We start from the raw sequence: 20,960 nt of genomic DNA on the forward strand, positions 1-20,960 counted from the left end.
GAGCCTTTACTGTACAGGAGGCCACCCCACACCAGTAGCTCGATTGCGTCTCTATCATTGCAGGCGATACTGCCATTGGACACACCAGTCTTTACTCATTGTCCCTGTGGTGCTGGGGCGCCTTCACTGTACACGAGGCCACACCACGCCAGTACCTCGATTGCGTCTGTATCATTGCAGGCGATACTGCCATTGGACAAACCAGTCTTTACTCATTGTCCCAGTGATGCTGGGGAGCCTTCACTGTACACGAGGCCACCCCACACCAGTACCTCGATTGCGTCTGTATCATTGCAGGCGATACTGCCATTGGACAAACCAGTCTTTACTCATTGTCCCAGTGGTGCTGGGGAGCCTCCACTGTACACGAGGCCACCCCACACCAGTACCTCGATTGCGTCTGTATCATTGCAGGCGATACTGCCATTGGACAAACCAGTCTTTACTCATTGTCCCAGTGGTGCTGGGGAGCCTTCACTGTACACGAGGCCACACCACGCCAGTACCTCGATTGCGTCTGTATCATTGCAGGCGATACTGCCATTGGACAAACCAGTCTTTACTCATTGTCCCAGTGGTGCTGGGGAGCCTTCACTGTACACGAGGCCACCCCACACCAGTACCTCGATTGCGTCTCTATCATTGCAGGCGATACTTTCATTGGACAAACCAGTCTTTACTCATTGTCCCAGTGGTGCTGGGGAGCCTTCACTGTACACGAGGCCACCCCACGCCAGTAGCTCGATTGCGTCTGTATCATTGCAGGCGACACTGCCATTGGACAAACCAGTCTTTACTCATTGTCCCAGTGGTGCTGGGGCGCCTTCACTGTACACGAGGCCACCCCACACCAGTACCTCGATTGCGTCTGTATCATTGCAGGCGATACCGCCATTGGACAAACCAGTCTTTACTCATTGTCTTAGTGGTCCTGGGGAGCCTTCACTGTACACGAGGCCACCCCACACCAGTACCTCGATTGCGTCTCTATCATTGCAGGCGATACCGCCATTGGACAAACCAGTCTTTACTCATTGTCCCAGTGGTGCTGGGGAGCCTTCACTGTACACGAGGCCACCCCACACCAGTACCTCGATTGCGTCTCTATCATTGCAGGCGATACTGCCATTGGACAAACCAGTCTTTACTCATTGTCCCAGTGGTGCTGGGGAGCCTTCACTCACTGTACACGAGGCCACACCACGCCAGTACCTCGATTGCGTCTGTATCATTGCAGGCGATACTGCCATTGGACAAACCAGTCTTTACTCATTGTCCCAGTGGTGCTGGGGAGCCTTCACTGTACACGAGGCCACCCCACACCAGTACCTCGATTGCGTCTCTATCATTGCAGGCGATACTGTCATTGGACAAACCAGTCTTTACTCATTGTCCCAGTGGTGCTGGGGAGCCTTCACTGTACACAAGGCCACCCCACACCAGTACCTCGATTGCGTCTCTATCATTGCAGGCGATACTGCCATTAGACAAACCAGTCTTTACTCATTGTCCCAGTGGTGCTGGGGAGCCTTCACTGTACACGAGGCCACCCCACGCCAGTACCTCGATTGCGTCTCTATCATTGCAGGCGATACTGCCATTAGACAAACCAGTCTTTACTCATTGTCCCAGTGGTGCTGGGGCGCCTTCACTGTACACGAGGCCACCCCACGCCAGTACCTCGATTGCGTCTCTATCATTGCAGGCGATACTGCCATTAGACAAACCAGTCTTTACTCATTGTCCCAGTGGTGCTGGGGAGCCTTCACTGTACACGAGGCCACACCACGCCAGTACCTCGATTGCGTCTCTATCATTGCAGGCGATACTGCCATTAGACAAACCAGTCTTTACTCATTGTCCCAGTGGTGCTGGGGAGCCTTCACTGTACACGAGGCCACACCACGCCAGTACCTCGATTGCGTCTCTATCATTGCAGGCGATACTGTCATTGGACAAACCAGTCTTTACTCATTGTCCCAGTGGTGCTGGGGCGCCTTCACTGTACACGAGGCCACACCACGCCAGTACCTCGATTGCGTCTCTATCATTGCAGGCGATACTGCCATTAGACAAACCAGTCTTTACTCATTGTCCCAGTGGTGCTGGGGAGCCTTCACTGTACACGAGGCCACACCACGCCAGTACCTCGATTGCGTCTCTATCATTGCAGGCGATACTGCCATTAGACAAACCAGTCTTTACTCATTGTCCCAGTGGTGCTGGGGAGCCTTCACTGTACACGAGGCCACCCCACACCAGTTGCTCGATTGCGTCTGTATCATTGCAGGCGATACTGTCATTGGACAAACCAGTCTTTACTCATTGTCCCAGTGGTGCTGGGGCGCCTTCACTGTACACGAGGCCACACCACGCCAGTACCTCGATTGCGTCTGTATCATTGCAGGCGATACTGCCATTGGACAAACCAGTCTTTACTCATTGTCCCAGTGGTGCTGGGGAACCTTCACTGTACACGAGGCCACCCCACACCTGTTGCTCGATTGCGTCTGTATCATTGCAGGCGATAATGCCATTGGACAAACCAGTCTTTACTCATTGTCCCAGTGGTGCTGGGGAGCCTTCACTGTACACGAGGCCACCCCACACCAGTTGCTCGATTGCGTCTGTATCATTGCAGGCGATAATGCCATTGGACAAACCAGTCTTTACTCATTGTCCCAGTGGTGCTGGGGAACCTTCACTGTACACGAGGCCACCCCACGCCAGTACCTCGATTGCGTCTGTATCATTGCAGGCGATACTGCCATTGGACAAACCAGTCTTTACTCATTGTCCCAGTGGTGCTGGGGAGCCTTCACTGTACACGAGGCCACACCACGCCAGTACCTCGATTGCGTCTGTATCATTGCAGGCGATACTGCCATTGGACAAACCAGTCTTTACTCATTGTCCCAGTGGTGCTGGGGAGCCTTCACTGTACACGAGGCCACCCCACACCAGTAGCTCGATTGCGTCTGTATCATTGCAGGCGATACTGCCATTGGAAAAACCAGTCTTTACTCATTGTCCCAGTGGTGCTGGGGAGCCTTCACTGTACACGAGGCCACCCCACGCCAGTACCTCGATTGCGTCTGTATCATTGCAGGCGATACTGCCATTGGACAAACCAGTCTTTACTCATAGTCCCAGTGGTGCTGGGGAGCCTTCACTGTACACGAGGCCACACCACGCCAGTACCTCGATTGCGTCTCTATCATTGCAGGCGATACTGCCATTGGACAAACCAGTCTTTACTCATTGTCCCAGTGGTGCTTGGGCGCCTTCACTGTACACGAGGCCACCCCACACCAGTACCTCGATTGCGTCTCTATCATTGCAGGCGATACTGTCATTGGACAAACCAGTCTTTACTCATTGTCCCAGTGGTGCTGGGGAGCCTTCACTGTACACGAGGCCACACCACGCCAGTACCTCGATTGCGTCTGTATCATTGCAGGCGATACTGTCATTGGACAAACCAGTCTTTACTCATTGTCCCAGTGGTGCTGGGGAGCCTTCACTGTACACGAGGCCACCCCACGCCAGTACCTCGATTGCGTCTGTATCATTGCAGGCGATACTGTCATTGGACAAACCAGTCTTTACTCATTGTCCCAGTGGTGCTGGGGAGCCTTCACTGTACACGAGGCCACACCACGCCAGTACCTCGATTGCGTCTCTATCATTGCAGGCGATACTGTCATTGGACAAACCAGTCTTTACTCATTGTCCCAGTGGTGCTGGGGAGCCTTCACTGTACACGAGGCCACCCCACGCCAGTACCTCGATTGCGTCTGTATCATTGCAGGCGATACTGCCATTGGACAAACCAGTCTTTACTCATTGTCCCAGTGGTGCTGGGGAGCCTTCACTGTACACGAGGCCACACCACGCCAGTACCTCGATTGCGTCTGTATCATTGCAGGCGATACTGCCATTGGACAAACTAGTCTTTACTCATTGTCCCAGTGGTGCTGGGGAGCCTTCACTGTACACGAGGCCACACCACGCCAATACCTCGATTGCGTCTCTATCATTGCAGGCGATACTGCCATTGGACAAACTAGTCTTTACTCATTGTCCCAAGAGTGCTGGGGAGCCTTCACTGTACACGAGGCCACCCCACACCAGTACTTCGATTGCGTCTGTATCATTGCAGGCGATACTGCCATTGGACAAACCAGTCTTTACTCATTGTCCCAGTGGTGCTGGGGAGCCTTCACTGTACACGAGGCCACACCACACCAGTACCTCGATTGCGTCTGTATCATTGCAGGCGATACTGCCATTGGACAAACCAGTCTTTACTCATTGTCCCAGTGGTGCTGGGGAGCCTTCACTGTACACGAGGCCACCCCACACCATTACCTCGATTGCGTCTGTATCATTGCAGGCGATACTGCCATTGGACAAACTAGTCTTTACTCATTGTCCCAGTGGTGCTGGGGAGCCTTCACTGTACACGAGGCCACCCCACACCAGTACCTCGATTGCGTCTGTATCATTGCAGGCGATACTGCCATTGGACAAACTAGTCTTTACTCATTGTCCCAGTGGTGCTGGGGAGCCTTCACTGTACACGAGGCCACCCCACACCAGTACCTCGATTGCGTCTGTATCATTGCAGGCGATACTGCCATTGGACAAACTAGTCTTTACTCATTGTCCCAGTGGTGCTGGGGAGCCTTCACTGTACACGAGGCCACCCCACGCCAGTACCTCGATTGCGTCTCTATCATTGCAGGCGATACTGCCATTGGACAAACCAGTCTTTACTCATTGTCCCAGTGGTGCTGGGGAGCCTTCACTGTACACGAGGCCACCCCACACCAGTACCTCGATTGCGTCTCTATCATTGCAGGCGATACTGCCATTGGACAAACCAGTCTTTACTCATTGTCCCAGTGGTGCTGGGGCGCCTTCACTGTACACGAGGCCACACCACGCCAGTACCTCGATTGCGTCTGTATCATTGCAGGCGATACTGCCATTGGACAAACCAGTCTTTACTCATTGTCCCAGTGGTGCTGGGGCGCCTTCACTGTACACGAGGCCACACCACGCCAGTACCTCGATTGCGTCTGTATCATCGCAGGCGATACTGCCATTGGACAAACCAGTCTTTACTCATTGTCCCAGTGGTGCTGGGGAGCCTTCACTGTACACGAGGCCACCCCACACCAGTACCTCGATTGCGTCTGTATCATTGCAGGCGATACTGCCATTGGATAAACCAGTCTTTACTCATTGTCCCAGTGGTGCTGGGGAGCCTTCACTGTACACGAGGCCACACCACGCCAGTACCTCGATTGCGTCTCTATCATTGCAGGCGATACTGCCATTGGACAAACCAGTCTTTACTCATCGTCCCAGTGGTGCTGGGGAGCCTTCGCTGTACACGAGGCCACCCCACACCAGTACCTCGATTGCGTCTCTATCATTGCAGGCGATACTGCCATTGGACAAACCAGTCTTTACTTATTGTCCAGGGAATCTAGCTGTATTGTCCTCGTTAATTGTTGCTCTTTTATATGGGTTAAGTTTTAGTAGGATATCAAGGAAGCAATTTGTTTTAGGACTGATCGACCACATCAATTTAAAAGGTAATCGCAATTTGTGGGATTAAAAACCGAGATACGGGTCGTAAATTATTTTTTTTTACCCTGAAATTATCCACGTAGATGTTGAAAATGTTAATTACAGACACAATTAAGGTTTCGAAAACAAAATGATTAAATATATGCTTTTTAAGTTGAGTATTTTTTAGACTACAATAGACAATTTTTTAGACTAATTTAGACTACAATAAAAAACCCATATATAAAAAGACAAATATTCTAAATATGTTTCTAAATTATCAATTTTATGTTACTTAAAATTAACAGTGTTTCTTGTTTTATATCTTGGTTTTCCTTCCGTTGGAGTCATATATTAGTTGCTTCTAATGTGTCAGTGAAATAGCCTACAATAATTGTAAAATAATGATTAAATCAATAACACAACATATTACAAACGGAAACGTGCACACGGTTGGCCTGAGCCCGGAGAGCGACGAATCAGAGCTGAAATCATACAGCCAAACATTGCACATCTTTTTTAGTTTAAAATTGAAGATTTGTTTTGTAATCTTACGAATTCTGTTATAGTTTCCATTTTGAGAACCAAATGTAGAGATTAAAATTAGTATCAATTATTATGAAGGCAACTCCCCATTTGGCGGAGGTAAGTCAGATATACATGGTGTTCTTAAAACAATGCCGGGATTTCAAACGGTTGTTGCTCGGGGACTATTCAATATAATTAGACGATTTAAACGTCAAATTGAAGGGAAAAGAATAAAGTTTTTTTTTCTAATTCTTTCATACAATTCGGAATGATTTAATAACATTCAGATTTTCATCAATCTTATATGAGCGTTAAGCCGGGTTTACACTATGTAGCAAAACCTGCTATATAGCAGATTTGTGTAACATCAGAAGTAGAAAAAGTTACTTTTCAAAAGTGCTATATAACACTGCTATATGTAGCAGATCCTGCTAAATATAGCAAAAATTGTGCTATCCATTGGGAGTCGGTAAAGATCAAAAGAAATACTTGCTACATCTAACATTGCTATATGTAGCAATGTTATACAAATATTTTACGTCTAGCATCTGCTACATGCTATATGTAGCATTTAGTGTCATCAGTTCACAGTTGTAGCCTCCTGTGTACGGACGTTTTTGCTCAGCAATCTTTGTTTACAATGGAAGGACTGGAAAGTGACAGTGCGGGGGATCGGAATACTATTATAAACTTTAATTGAACTGTTCCGTGGAATACCGGTGTTGTGGTAATACGTAAAACGTTTTTGAGGCTACTTTTTCGTAGCCTTATTTCGCGTCTTAATTATGGATCGTCAGCGTGATCGTCATCATTAAGGTCCCATGATAAATCTGCTACACTGTACTTATTTATCGGAGGAAGAAGCGGTCGAACCTAAAACCTTTGCTTCCGCCTCTGACTTCCAAAAAAACCTAAGGATCGCCGTGATAGCTACCGCGAGCAGCAGCCTCTACGGCGTGACTTTTCGATACAGATACGAATGAAGTTGTGCTACATATAACATATAGCTCGAGCACCGGAATCACTAAAATTGTCTGTAACTTTTTTGTATAGCAATGTTATATAGCAAAAGTTATATAACAATGTTATATAGCAAAAGTTATATAGCAGGTTTTGCTACATAGTGTAAACCCGGCTTTAAACTGGCAAAGTCTGACGCTTAGGGCGATCAGCGGTTTATATGATGTCTTGACTGAATATTTTTCGACACAAAGACTCTATATTTTATAGATAATATCATAAAGCGACAAATTTAGGTGTGTTGAACTGAAGACTTCGTCGGGCAACCGATTTTTTCGGGCCTCTGATGCAGAATTGTCGGATTTCTTCGTCTATATCATCGATTGTTTTAGCCGGCCAGGTGAATGTCTTTTCAAAACACTTCGGTGCCACGAAACCCATTAAACCAGCTTACAGTTTCGTTATCATCAAGTAGATTTAAATTTAGTTTAATTTAGCAATGGATATAAACTCTGCGAACTACAGATTACAATCTGTGCCTTCTGTTGCGCCGTAAACGTCGTACTGGCGACTGGCGTCAGGCGTATGAGTCGCAATAGCAGCCTAACACCCCGCTCCTTTTTTACGCATGCCAAGGTCAAAGTTCTCTCCCTTGCTACACGGGAAACAAAACTTAGTTATAGTAGCTTCAATTTGACGTATATAACGATTAGCTACTTTGAATAGTATCCAAGCAATTACCTTTTAAAATCCCGGTTCTCTTTTAAGGTATCTATGAATTTGTCCCTGAATTTTAAGACCGTAAGGCCCATTTCCCGGAATCTCTTTTTGTGTGCGACGCAATACCCATTGCACTGTTGTATTGCCTTATGTTTTTTATGAAGTTCGAATCATGTAAAAACAGTTAGTTCGTCATTTACTTGTGGTTGTGGCATGTCCATTGTGGCAACATGCGTTGAAATGTCCATTTGTGGCCTCCTCTGCGAAGTGAAATGTGAAATGCACCACAATGCATGCAAGCGCTTTAAGATGACCTAGATTGTGAGAAACAACTCAACTCATTTTCCAGCGTTCTTCTAAAGACAGGTTGTAAAACAGCTTCTGGATTTCTTTCACATTTAGGCCCTACACGATGTTCTCTTTTGCATTTCTTAAGTCTGTTGAATTCCTGGACACTCTTCCACGTCTTGCAGGTCTTCGCCTACCCTGTCTAGTTACGTCACTTATTATAAAAACGGAAAACAAAAAAATTAAACACAATTCATTTTGAAACATTATTTACCAACATTGACTTTCGGAATAAATGTAAACATTGCAAATAAATATGTAACAGCTGATAGAATGCAGACGTCTTTCAGTCCCCATGCATTTCTTATGGTGGATATTTTACGTTATATCTCGTTTATATATATAGATAGATAAGTACAGCTGGGGTATTTTTAACATTAGGTATATGGAAAGTTCCCTTTAGAAAGGAATTACGACCTTAAAGGGCAATTTATGAAATAATCGATAGTTTTGCGCAAAGTTTCTCGTCATGACGAACATTTTAAGTATATGGTTTATGGGGGTGTGACTTGTAGTTTTCTCAAAAGTTCATGGGTACTTTTGGCTTTATACCGGGTGTCCCACGAAGGGGTTTAAACGTTTGATTTTATATTACGTGCTCATTCATGCACCAAACCTTTTTAAACTTTACACAGTTTACAAAGTAGGTTCTAAAAATATTCTGGAAAAATTTCAACTCCCTAACCTTAGTAGAAACAAAATGGCGGCTTATTGACAAATTTACCAATGTGCTTTCTATAAAAACTACTTTCATGATTTATTATTAGTTATTTATTTATTATTATTATTTATTAGTTGTTTGATTAATTTTTAGTTTTCCATTTGGCTATGTTCTATTTATTCTATATATCATTTATATCATATTCTATATATCTATATATCATTCTATATATTTTTAAGTCATATTGCCCTGGAAAGTAACAATACAAATATTTTATATAACCAAAAATACCTTTTTTAATGTTTTAAAGTAACTTTTTCAATATGCCGCCATTTTGTTTCTTCTAAGGTTAGGGAGTTGAAATTTTTCCAGAATATTTTTAAAACCTACCCAGGGGTGCCCAGAGGGGGGATACTGTGGCGCGTTTGCGCCACAGGAATTTTTGGGGGGGAATTTTTTTTAGGAGATTTTGGGGGGAATATTTTTTTGCTAGATGTCATAATGAATGTATAATTTTGTATAAACAGCCCGAAGAAGTGTTTCTTAGTTGCTCACTATCAACACCAACAACATTTTACCGTTCGTAATTAAGATTGCTTCTAAGAATGGTAAAAACACACTTTGTCAGACAATCCTTAACATGCCAGTGTAGAATTTTACTTGCTACATAGGCCCTATGTTTTTGTGTTTTTTTTAACTCCACCATTGTCAGGATTTACAAAAGATCCACTTCTGGAGGAGTCGTCAGAATACGTTACAAACATTTAACACAAAACACGAAACGATTACAGATAAGCCTATCAATTCACGCGTGTACATTGCCGTCGGCCGTCGGTAGGACTGGAAGTAAACTGAATCAGGTTCAGGTTGTGACGGACCGACGTGGTCTCTGGATTGTCGTCTGCGTTTTGAACAGCTGATATTGGACTACGTATTGACTATTGTAGTGACTGAGAAGAGTGTTGAAAATATGGGATTCATAATAAATTGAGTGTTTTCACTAAAAAAAAAAGTATTTAATAAATTTCCTTTCGCGCAGTACTGTAGAATTTCGAGACCATCATATATCCAGCAAATAAATTGGTTATTATTGTCAAATAATTTTGAATGGAAAACTCAACTATGAATCCCATTATATTTTCAACACTCTCCTCCGTCACTACAATTAGTCCAATATCAGCTTTTGATAACACAGACGACAATAGAGACCACGTCCTGTTATAACCTGATTCAGTTTACTTCCAGTCCTCTCCGCGGCAATATACAAGCGTGAATTGATAGGCCTATCTGTTATAGTTTCGTGTTTTTTGTACAAATGGATTGTCTGACAAGATGTGTTTCTTCCATTATTAGTCATAAAAGGCAATCCCGGGGCTATCAAAATAAATTATAAGATTACTTCGTCACAAAAACCTTTTGTACTGGTGGCAATTAAGGTATTGTGGGTATTTTGCCCGGCGATTTTTGTAGAAGGCAGACTGGGAGTGGCGAGCAACAAGTCTGTCTTATTTCGTGACTCTGCCTATAATTTTGAAACAAGATACTTTTTCCAAAAGTATTAATGCACTTAAAGCGGTTTGAATTTTGCATTAACGCCACCTAATATATTGTACTATTACAGTACTGTGTTGGAGTAGAGTAATTCACAGAGTATATTTTTGTACATTTTGAAGACGTTGTCTATTGCAATACTGAGCACATGTTGGCTGACAATACAGATTCTGAATTGTAAATTGAAAAACTTCTATAGTTCGGCCGCTTAGAAAACGACCTGCGCGCTAATGCTAAACCAATGCTGGAGGAGGTCGTTTTCTAAGCGGCCGACCTATAATCCGTCTATTAGTTAGATATAATGATGTATTGTTAAATGACGTTTCCTATAAACATTTAATTTTTATTATCAGCAAGTTTGTTTTTCGTACCTCAAGTTTACTGAATGCTTGAAATGCTCGTTTTATGAGGTAAAGGGAAAATTGTCATATAAATTGGTGGTGGGAGGGTAGTTTTGGGTTTAAATATACGGCAGCATAAATTGGGGGGGGGGACTACTCCTTTGGCTTGGGGGGGGGGGACTGCGCCTCTGGGTTTGGGGGGGATGGGCACCTCTGAACCTACCTTGTAAACTGTGTAAAGTTTCAAAAAGTTCGGTGCATGAATGGGCGCGTAATATAAAATCAAACGTTTAAACCCCTTCGTGGGACACCCTATATATAGATTAGATACACTATGCAGTATCATTTCACATTTCTCAGGTCAAAACTAGACCATCGTCGTGGTTCAAATAAATTAAAATAAGAAATCTAATCAAATTTGGAGAGAGAATATCATTCAGCGGTATCAGCTGGCTGTGATTTGAATCCTGTACTCACCAGCACCGTTGACATCCCTACAGTTGATCTCGTCCTCACCACGAGGACAGTCCCGTTTGCCGTCACAGCGTGCCGCTCCAGACACGCACCGGCCGCCGCCGCCACTCCGCCAGCACCTGAAGCTCCCAGGGGGACAGACGTCTCCGCTACACGCCTCATCTGACCCGTCGGCGCAGTCGGCACGGCCGTCGCACACGAAGTACCAACTGATGCATTGGCCAGTCGCCCTACACTGGACACCAACAAACCTCTAAATTAACAGATCAATTCGTGTTGACAAAACTGGCAAAGGAAACAATGAGTTCAAAGAATGTAAAAGCTATTATCAATTCTATTGTAGTGATTTTACGGTTTCCCCACCTTTAAGGTCATTACATTATAATTACAGATTATTCACTTTACAACCTTCCTACCAAAAAAGCAACGATAAAAAATAACTAAAGTTTCTCTCCACACAGTGGCATATGTTACCTGGAAGGTGTCGGTGTGACAGCCGGTGTTTGCGGCGCTGCAGCCCGTGTAGTTGCGGACAGCACAGTCACACACCCCGGCTACACAGCGGGACGCAGGGTCGGCCGCGCGGCACTGGCGGTCAGACACACACCGCATACCTAGCGAGGCCGCTGCGGTCCACTCGTCCAACCGCAGCACCGCTCCTGGCGACATTTGAGTATGTGTTTAACAAAATCTCTACGAGTTGAGAAATTGTAAAGGAGTAATATTTTTAGATATGCTTCCATGGCCAGTTCTTGTAGATTAGTGGTGTTCGGACGACAATTGTGTCAATATCGACCAAAAAAATTGGACCAGGCTAGCCTAGAAACTGCATCGCTACATAGCGAATTGTCAGTCCAAGAAATTTGGGGTCTGATTGAATGCAACAAAAAATTACTTCGTCTTGATGGTCAATAATTAAGAAGCAGAAGGCCAAAATATCAAGGAATCGAAACAGATTATTTCCATAACAAATAGTTGTTTTCATGAGGCGTCTCTCCCTTTACAAAACTAATATATTACTCCTTCAAAAAAAGTCTTGTCGTGCACACGAAAAAGCGAAAAATGTACGTATTTCATAGCGATTACCTGGTGACGCTGTTTTCTGAGGTTTTGGTAAGTGTGCTGCGGCGGATTGTCTTGTCGTGGTGGTAGTTAGAGAAGTGGTAGTTTCAGGAGTGGTTGGTAAGGTGGTGGGCGGTGGCCTAGTTATTGGTGAGGGAGTGGTACGGAGAGGCCGTCCAGGCGCTCCGACATACTTGATTGGCACAGGTTTTGAGAGGGCAGGAATAGTGTTGACATGTGGTGTTGCAGGCTTGCTGTTAGGCCTTTGTAGGAGAGAAGGCGTAGTCAGCTGTTGGAAGGGTGTGGTCGGCTTCACATTCGGACGCTTGTAGAAGGGAGTGGTTACCTGAAAAAATGCTGTTTGTAAACTGTCCCGTATTATGAATAATGCCAGTCTCATATGCACTTAGTATTGACAAATGTATTGGTGCTTGCCTGAAAAATATTTCAGCAACGACAACGACCATGATGCAAACTTTCTAAATGTTTCACTGGATTTTAACACACAAATGGAGGTAGCATCCATTTCAAGCCCATGGTTGGCAAAAGCTATTCAGTTATACGTTTCGATGTTTTTAAACGTATGCTGATGTGAAGAAGCTACTTTTTCAGTTACTGTTACCATACTTAAACTACTTATTAAATAGCTTCAAGTCCCAGAAAATAGTTTTATGTGTAGACTTCGACATCTACCTTATGGTGTCAATCCAGAGGACATACTCCCCAGCCTATTCCGCACTCAGCAGCTACGGTCTGTACCTCACTAAAAGACAATAGACACGTGAGGAGACGTGCCTCGACTCCATAGCTACAAACATTGACTCATGGGACTGGGAAACGAACATCCAGAAACCCGTTGTGGCCAATCACCACCCCTACAGTACTAAGAAAAGCTTGATTGATACATAAATTTATGTTTCTATTTAAAGGATCATGAATAATGATGATTAATGTTATGCCATTAATTACTGTATGATTGTTGTACATTTTCGAGGACAAGTTTGATTAAATCTTAAATAAAAAAAAAAATTGGTTTTTCTTTTCCGACTACGTTTGGCTCTTCTACCGAACCGATTTTCATGATTGAGGTCTCATATCGAAGGTATGCACGCACAGATTTGTCATCAATCATTGGCATGTATTTATCTATAATCTCACTCGGCATATACGTAAACGAGCATCTATGTATTTCTTATGGGTGTTAAATTTGGTTTTTCTTTGCCGAGTTCGTTTGGCTCTTCTACCCGACCGATTAACATGGTTGAGGTCTCAAAATGAAGTTATGCACGCACAGAGTTGCCATCAAGCATCGGCATGTATTAATTTATAATCCCACTCGGCTTACACGTTAACGAAATTTTCTCCCCATGTATTTCTTATGTGAGTTTAATTTGGTTTTTTCCAAGTTCGTTTGGCTCTTCTACCCGACCGATTTTATGATTGAGGTCTCAAATTGAAGGCATGCACGTCAATTTTTCTCATAAATCATCGGCAAATATTTACCTACTGTATTACTCGATCAATGGACCAAAACACATAATTTGATTTATTTTCTAATTCTTACTTTAATTCAAGATGTACCTTCACCAGTTATAATTTTTTAATCCTATATATTTTAGTCTAAGAACCTTCAGTGAAATACTGGCTTTCATCTAAGCTATTATTTTTTTTTAAATCGTTCGAGTTTCAAGCAAACGCAAGGTGAAAAACCAACATAAAAATTATTTTTTATAAGGTTTTCATATGATTAAAAATTAATAGCACCAGTATTGGTAATGTTTTTCTATATGATTTTTTTCTCATAAAATTGATTATTTCTCGGATATTATAATTGTTTTAACGCTGAAGTCCTATAGACGTACTATAGTCCTATAACGCACGTGTCCTATAGACTCAAAATAATCATTATATTATAGGCTTTAATTTGAGCTATTGATCGTTTGAATCAGTTAAGCTCAAGATACTGTATTACTCAATCAAAACGCATAAATTTAATTATTTCTTGGATATCATATTTATTTTAACGCCGCAGAGCAGCATGGGTCCTCTAGTAGTCCTGAAAATAATTGAGGCTAGATCCCGAATAATGAATTTATAAACCCCAAAGTGACAGATCCTGGTATATGAAGGACTTGGCCAAACTGCGCTCTTATACCTGTATCCTACACCATTTTTATAAAACTTCCAATGTTCCTCAGCAAGAAGAAAAAATATATCTGATATATCCACAATAATAGACTGTGTCATATAAAAGCGAATGAAGTATAACAAGTTTCAATGTGTCTTCGATACAATAGGCGTCCAATACATGTAAATAAACAGGGGACATTGTTAACACTCACAAACCACCCTACGACTTACATGTACATAACGGCAGGTTCCCTGATGACTACAACAATTGTTTTATCAGAAATAGCGGACAAAGTTGTTATCTTCAGGCGCAAAGTCATATTGGCTACTACCACTACCTATAAAGTAAAGAGTCTGTCTTGAAGACCCAACTACCCGAAAGATTTGAGTCAGTAACCTATTTGAAAACTCCCAACGTAGTTTTCGGACGGACAATCCTCCACAACAGCACTCTGCTACCAAGCTTAGCTTGTCAACCAAATGATTGATGCTTTTGAAGCTATGGACTCAGTTGTACTAATTATGTGCGACTAAAGCAAAATATATTACAGTATGTTGTCTCTCATGTAAATGTGTCCAAGCGCAGGAGGTACGAGGTAAACGGCGTGGTTCTATAGGATTTATCCTACGTGGAAAGTTCTTTATCCTGACATAGAGAAGTTCGTGCTCTGGCGTGAAGCGTTTGCAGCTCAAAGTCCCCCAAGCAAAAAAACCCTGCTGATTGAGACGAACCACGCTGATAAGTGGCTAGAGAAAAGGCGTGGATCAATAAATCCCTGCTAAAAATTAATGAAGGAAAATCCAAGCACTGCTATCTACGCTAAAGCCTGACCACCTGGTTGAAGTAGTTATCAAACTCCTGGGATTCTGGATTGACCCCGGGTTTAGCGATATCTTCTTAGAAAATTTGTGTTGGTTATCTCCAGTCCATATCTAATGACTGTACGCCATGCTCTTTTTCAATTCAAAGCAATGGCAGTCCACTTTGGGTTATTCCACTGCAACTCACGACATCCTGCTCTATCAGACGATAACTTTAAGGGTGTTTACCGCTGGTTACCTTACTACAGCACATATATTTTCAAAGACCTTAAGGTACTGACCGTTTACAGCAAGTAGGCCTACAGTATGAACAACAGCAACAGGAAAACAGTACGTGAGCTAGAGTTGGAGGCTTTCAAACAGACCTCTTTATACTATTTATACATGAATTATCTCGACGATGTGCCACGTTCTGTCAACCCATCGTCATTTAATTTAAATGTTATCTTTAGTCGAGTCTATATTATAATCGACACAATCCATTCCGAATTTATCAGTCACCAATGTAGGATTGAAAAGTCGGAGTAAGTATCCATAAACAACCCGTCAGAGCTGTATTCTTCTACACTCATAAAAGTCAAATACCACTCACTCACTGATCACTGTATCTCAAAAACTACAAGCCATAACAACTCAGGAATTGACATGGATGTTCCAATCGACCCTTGTTGGTTTGCAATAGTAAGCGTTTTCAAGAAAATCCATCAGGGCTCTACCCCAGTGGCTTTTAAAGTTCCCATGTTGTCCTTGTGGAAAAATGATTTGTTTAGATTTGAACACATGAATACTTTTGAATCTGCACTTTTAACTGAGGGGACAGCTGGTTATATTTTATTACATGAAATGAAAATATTTACGTTATTTTTGTGGCTTGAAAAAGTGTTTTCCTACAGTCACCCGACAAAGTTGGCTTCCTTGTATTGTTTATAGTACAGAAAGCTGCTAATTGCTGCATATTTATACTTTGCCGTACGGTTTATACTTTGCCGCACATCAGGATTCCAACGAAACAACACAAAACAGCGTGGTTCTATTATGCACGTAATCCGTGTACGCTTGGAAATAGGTTGGCAACACTTAAAGATAATAATACTATGAGCAGCTGATTGACTATTATAACTACGATTTAACCTGTCATTTCGTGTTTATAGTTTCGGTATTTCTGAACTTACTGGACTTTTCTTTTAAACGTTTTTAAAACATTCCTACGATCTTAATAAACAAGAAAATACCTTTAAAGCATTTTTTTAGGCACGGAAACCACTTCAAATTACAAAAACATACGGAACTATATTCTCAAAACGCGGAGCACATTTCTTGCCGAGGAAAAATAGCGGAGTGATACGGACCGCGGGTACTACTTTCTCTAGGGCACCATTTGTGTTGCCAGCTGAACCTAAAAACGTGTTGTATAGTGTTTGAAAGACTAATTATTTATATGCTTTAAAGTGACTGTAAGAAAAATATAATGTGTAACACGAGTGAAAAAGGCCTTTGCTGCACTCGAGATCATTCCGCAACATTGCTCTCGTGTGCAGCAAAGTGCCACTTTCACCACTAGTTACACAAATAACTATTTCCTACAGTCACCCGACAAAGTGAGCTTCCTTGCACAGATTATAGTACAGGAAGCTGCTAAAAAAAAAATAAATAATTGCTGCATTTATTGACTTTGGCACACAGTTTTTACTTTGTCGCACACCAGTATTCCAACCAAACTACACAAAACAGCGTACTTTTATTGTGCACGTAATCCGTGTACGCTTGGAAATAGATTGGAAACACTTAAAGATATTACGACTACGATTAGCTGGCGCTGCGTTTCCCATTTCGTTCAATGTTTGAATTTAACCTAACCTAAAAACGAGGTGTTCAGTGTTTAAAAGAGTAATTATTTATATGATTTATAACTGTAACTGTAAAAAAATATAATGTGTCACACGTGTTCAAACTGCCTTTGCTTGACACGAGAGAAATGTTTACGCACGATCCATCCACTAGTTTTCCTGCATAACACATTTTTAATAGTTAAGTGAATAATAAAAAATAAAAAAATAAAAAAATAAAAAAACAAGAAGTATAGGCCCTACTCAAGTTGAACATTTACCTTTTTAATTTAAAATTGTGTGAGTTAAGCCACGACAGGTTTGCTAGTAAACCTATATAGTACAGGTAAAATAGGGTTTTATAAACAACAAAATTTGTACATTCATGAAATTTTACCTGTGAGTTACTAATAATATGAGAAATGAAGATCCGATGAGTCCTCTAAATTTTGGGCGTCCTAAGGCCATTTTTGGGGCCCTTTTTGTTCCGAAGGGCCCTTGTTCTTGAATAATTTTGTTTTTACGTTTAAGATCGAGTGAGGTGTGGTTTTCGATGGTTTTAGTTATTTTAAATCGATTGGGACTAGTTTTAAGTGTATTCAACCACACCATACAGGGTGTTTCGAAATATTATTACTTTTTACGATATTTAAACATTTATTCATAAAGTAATAAAATTTGTTACCTCCATGCTATATATAAAAGGGGATTATTGAAAATAATTGTAATTCTTTAATATATAAGAGGGAAGGATCACAAGGAGTAAGAGAAAATATTAAATACCCCCGTCACAGCAAACCTGCAGACCTAGCAAATTTCCGTTTTACTTACTTGATTTTCAATTAAATCTAAAATAGCATTGCATTTACCGATTACCTAGGTTTGCTGCTACAAGGAGGCTAATAAAGTGTGTTTATAGTAAAATATCAATAGCCTAGTATAAAACAAATAAATTTGACAAGTTTGATTCAAAATATATCTATTAACGAACAAACAAAATCATTTTACACTATTCTACATAAGAATAACATGGGAATTTTAAATTTACAATTTTAGTATTTTTACCCGTAACTAATAACCATACAAAAACATGTTAATATAATAAATTATTTGTTTTCAAGCTATTTAAAATTTTCTAGAGAAAAATTGGGAAACTTTGTGTTTTGAGGGTAAAGTAAATAAGAAAACCCAATTTTTACCCCATAAACCTCGTTCCCATTGTTCAGGACAAAAATGCTTGTACCGACAATGCTGCTCTGATGTCTTGGTGCTGTCGTGGTCGTCATAACCACGAAAGATAACCGTACTTTTATTGATTGAAAATAAGTTTGAGGAACTTAAGATACAAGTTGCAAACGTCAGTATGTATGAGAGGTGTTTTTGCACCACATTGTTCGTGCTTTAAGATTGGTGTTGCCTGTTCTGCAATATGCAAGGTTTTAGGTTTTTAAAGTGGAATCCTGCTTGATCACCAACTTGGACAAAATCAGTAAAGATGGGCAAGTTGCTAAGAATAATAAAATTGTTACCGGTAAATTGTTACCGGTCTAAGAATAATTATTGTGATTATGAAATTGTAAAGAGAGATACTACGGAAATTGTAGAAAAATAGCTTTAGTTTAAGTACTTCATTTTAATATGTAGGCTAATGTAAGGTTTTATACAAATACAATTGTTTTAATTTTTAATAAATGTAAAAAAATAACTTAAATAACTACCTAAGAAAAATACATATCAATTTGAAATTGGTCTTTTGCATAAAAAACACGTTGAAAGAATATTCACCCCACCTTAAAAGTTGAAATTTTTGCTTAGCAACCTATGTTATTATGTTATAGTGTAAAACTTAATCCATCCCCTTTTAGCGAACATCCCATATAGGAGATAAGCTATTACGGAAGGTCTTATGGTAAAACATGGACCCGAAACCGATTTACGTTTTCATTTCGATGCCCCCAGAAGCCTAAAGCACCACCCACTCAAACTAATTATATATGTATGTGTTTATATACATATATAAAATATAATATATCCATGTTATATACGTGTCCGTAAACATGATAACTCGAGTAATTTTGGTTCAATTTTAACGAAACCGGCATAATCGGTCCATGGAACAGGGTTTTATGTGGTAAAATTTTGTAATCTTTGACCCTCAAAAGACAAAGTTTCCCAATTTTTTCTCTAGAGCATTTTAAAGAGCTTAAAGAAAACAAATAATTTAGTATATTAACGTTTTTTGTAAGTGTATTAGTTACGAAAAAATTCAAAAATTGTAAATTTAAAATTTCATGTTATTCTTAAGGAGAATAGTGTAAAATGATTTTGTTTGTTTGTTTATAGATATGTCTTAATAAATCTTGTCAAATGTATTATATTAGGCTATTAATATTTTACTATAAACACACTTTATTAGCCTCCTTGTAGCAGCAAACCTAAGTATTCATTAAACTCAATGCTATTTTAGATTTATTTGAAAATCGGGGTGAATGAAAATTCGCTTAGTCTGCAGGTTTGCTGTGACAGGGTGTATTTAATATTTTCTCTTACTCCTTGTGATCCTTCCCTCTTATATAGTAAAGAATTACAGTAATTTTCAATAATCCCCTTTTATATAGATCATGGAGGTAACTAATTTTATCACTTTATGAATAAATGTTTAAATATCGTAAAAAGTAATAATATTTCGAAACACCCTGTATAGAGTGGTTTTATACACTTAAAACTAGTCCCAATCGATTTAAAATAACTAAAACCATCGAAAACCACACCACACTCGATCTTAAACGTAAAAACAAAATTACTCAGGAACAAGGGCCCTTCGGAACAAAAAGGGCCCCAAAAAGGGCCTTAGGACGCCCAAAATTTTGGGGACTCATCGGATCTTCATTTCTCATATTATTAGTAACTCACAGGTGAAATTTCATGAATGTACAAATTTTGTTGTTTATATGGAGTGTTTTTGTATTATTTTACCTGTACTATATAAAGTAGGATTATGTATTGCAATTCCATTTTCAGAACACAAATGTTTCTATAGTTGTATTTTAAATACAACTACTTCTGGCCTTATTACAGGAACTTCTGGCAATAATACAAGAACTTCTCGTCTTGTTGCAAGAACTTCTGGTCTTGTTACAAGAACTTCTGGCCTTGTTACAAGAAATAATGTTAAGTAATAAATAAATGCGTGATAAATATGTAAAGAAGTGTTTTACCTCTATGATAATTTTGAGGTTAAATGTACAAATTGAAGTACTCGGAGACACAAGAATGATTCCAAAGGAGGGGAAAGATGCTCCGATAGGGGAGATAAGGTATTCACCCCCCACCACTTGGGTACCATTCGGCGGAATTAAAACCAGGGGGTTTGGCACCAGGCATGTCAAGCCCCGGCATCCCTGCATGGGCGTGTTGAGCCCGCGGGACAGCTGATGGGCGTGCTGAGCCCCGGGTATTGCTGGACGGACGTGTCGAGCCCCCGGCACCGTCGGACAGGCATGTCGAGCCCGCGGGACAGCTGATGGGCGTGCTGAGCCCCGGGTATTGCTGGACGGACGTGTCGAGCCCCCGGCACCGTCGGACAAGCATGTCGAGCCCCCGACACCCTTGCATGGGAGTTTTTAGCCCGTGAGTCCGTAGTCATAGGTGGAGGGGAGGACTTATGTAGTCTTCCCCCACCTTGAGATAGTTGGTATACAAATTGGTATACGTTGAGTATTGACGACAATGAGTTCACGCCGGACTGCAGACCGAGCAGATTGTCTAGAGAGTGCTAAACTTCTGTGCAGGAAAGCCAGAACAGTCTCCAGTGGAGAGCAGCAGCTAGGGGACTAAGGATTCTGGGGTGAAGGTACTCAGGATCTAGACCGCGGACCCACACGGATATATTTTAGGAGTGTCAGAGTCTCATAGACCACCGGGCCAGTAAGGACGCACGCAAGGACTGATCTGACC

General features: G+C 41.5%; 1 protein-coding gene across 1 annotated transcript in view; it reads right to left on the reverse strand.

The window, feature by feature from the left end:
- The window catches only part of LOC128996438 (mucin-2-like), a 57,199-nt gene that overhangs the window by 34,128 nt on the left and 2,111 nt on the right, over positions 1-20,960 (reverse strand). The window contains exons 14-16 of the mRNA XM_054421770.1: positions 12,250-12,571; positions 11,638-11,822; positions 11,167-11,398 (exon numbers count right to left, since the gene is read on the reverse strand). Coding sequence (XP_054277745.1) covers positions 11,167-11,398; positions 11,638-11,822; positions 12,250-12,571 — 739 coding nt within the window. The remainder of the gene's footprint in view (positions 1-11,166; positions 11,399-11,637; positions 11,823-12,249; positions 12,572-20,960) is intronic.

Source organism: Macrosteles quadrilineatus, unplaced genomic scaffold (assembly GCF_028750875.1).
Source record: "Macrosteles quadrilineatus isolate MER2022 unplaced genomic scaffold, UCM_ALF_1.0 Scaffold_1__1_contigs__length_201487025, whole genome shotgun sequence".
NCBI lineage: Eukaryota > Metazoa > Arthropoda > Insecta > Hemiptera > Cicadellidae > Macrosteles > Macrosteles quadrilineatus.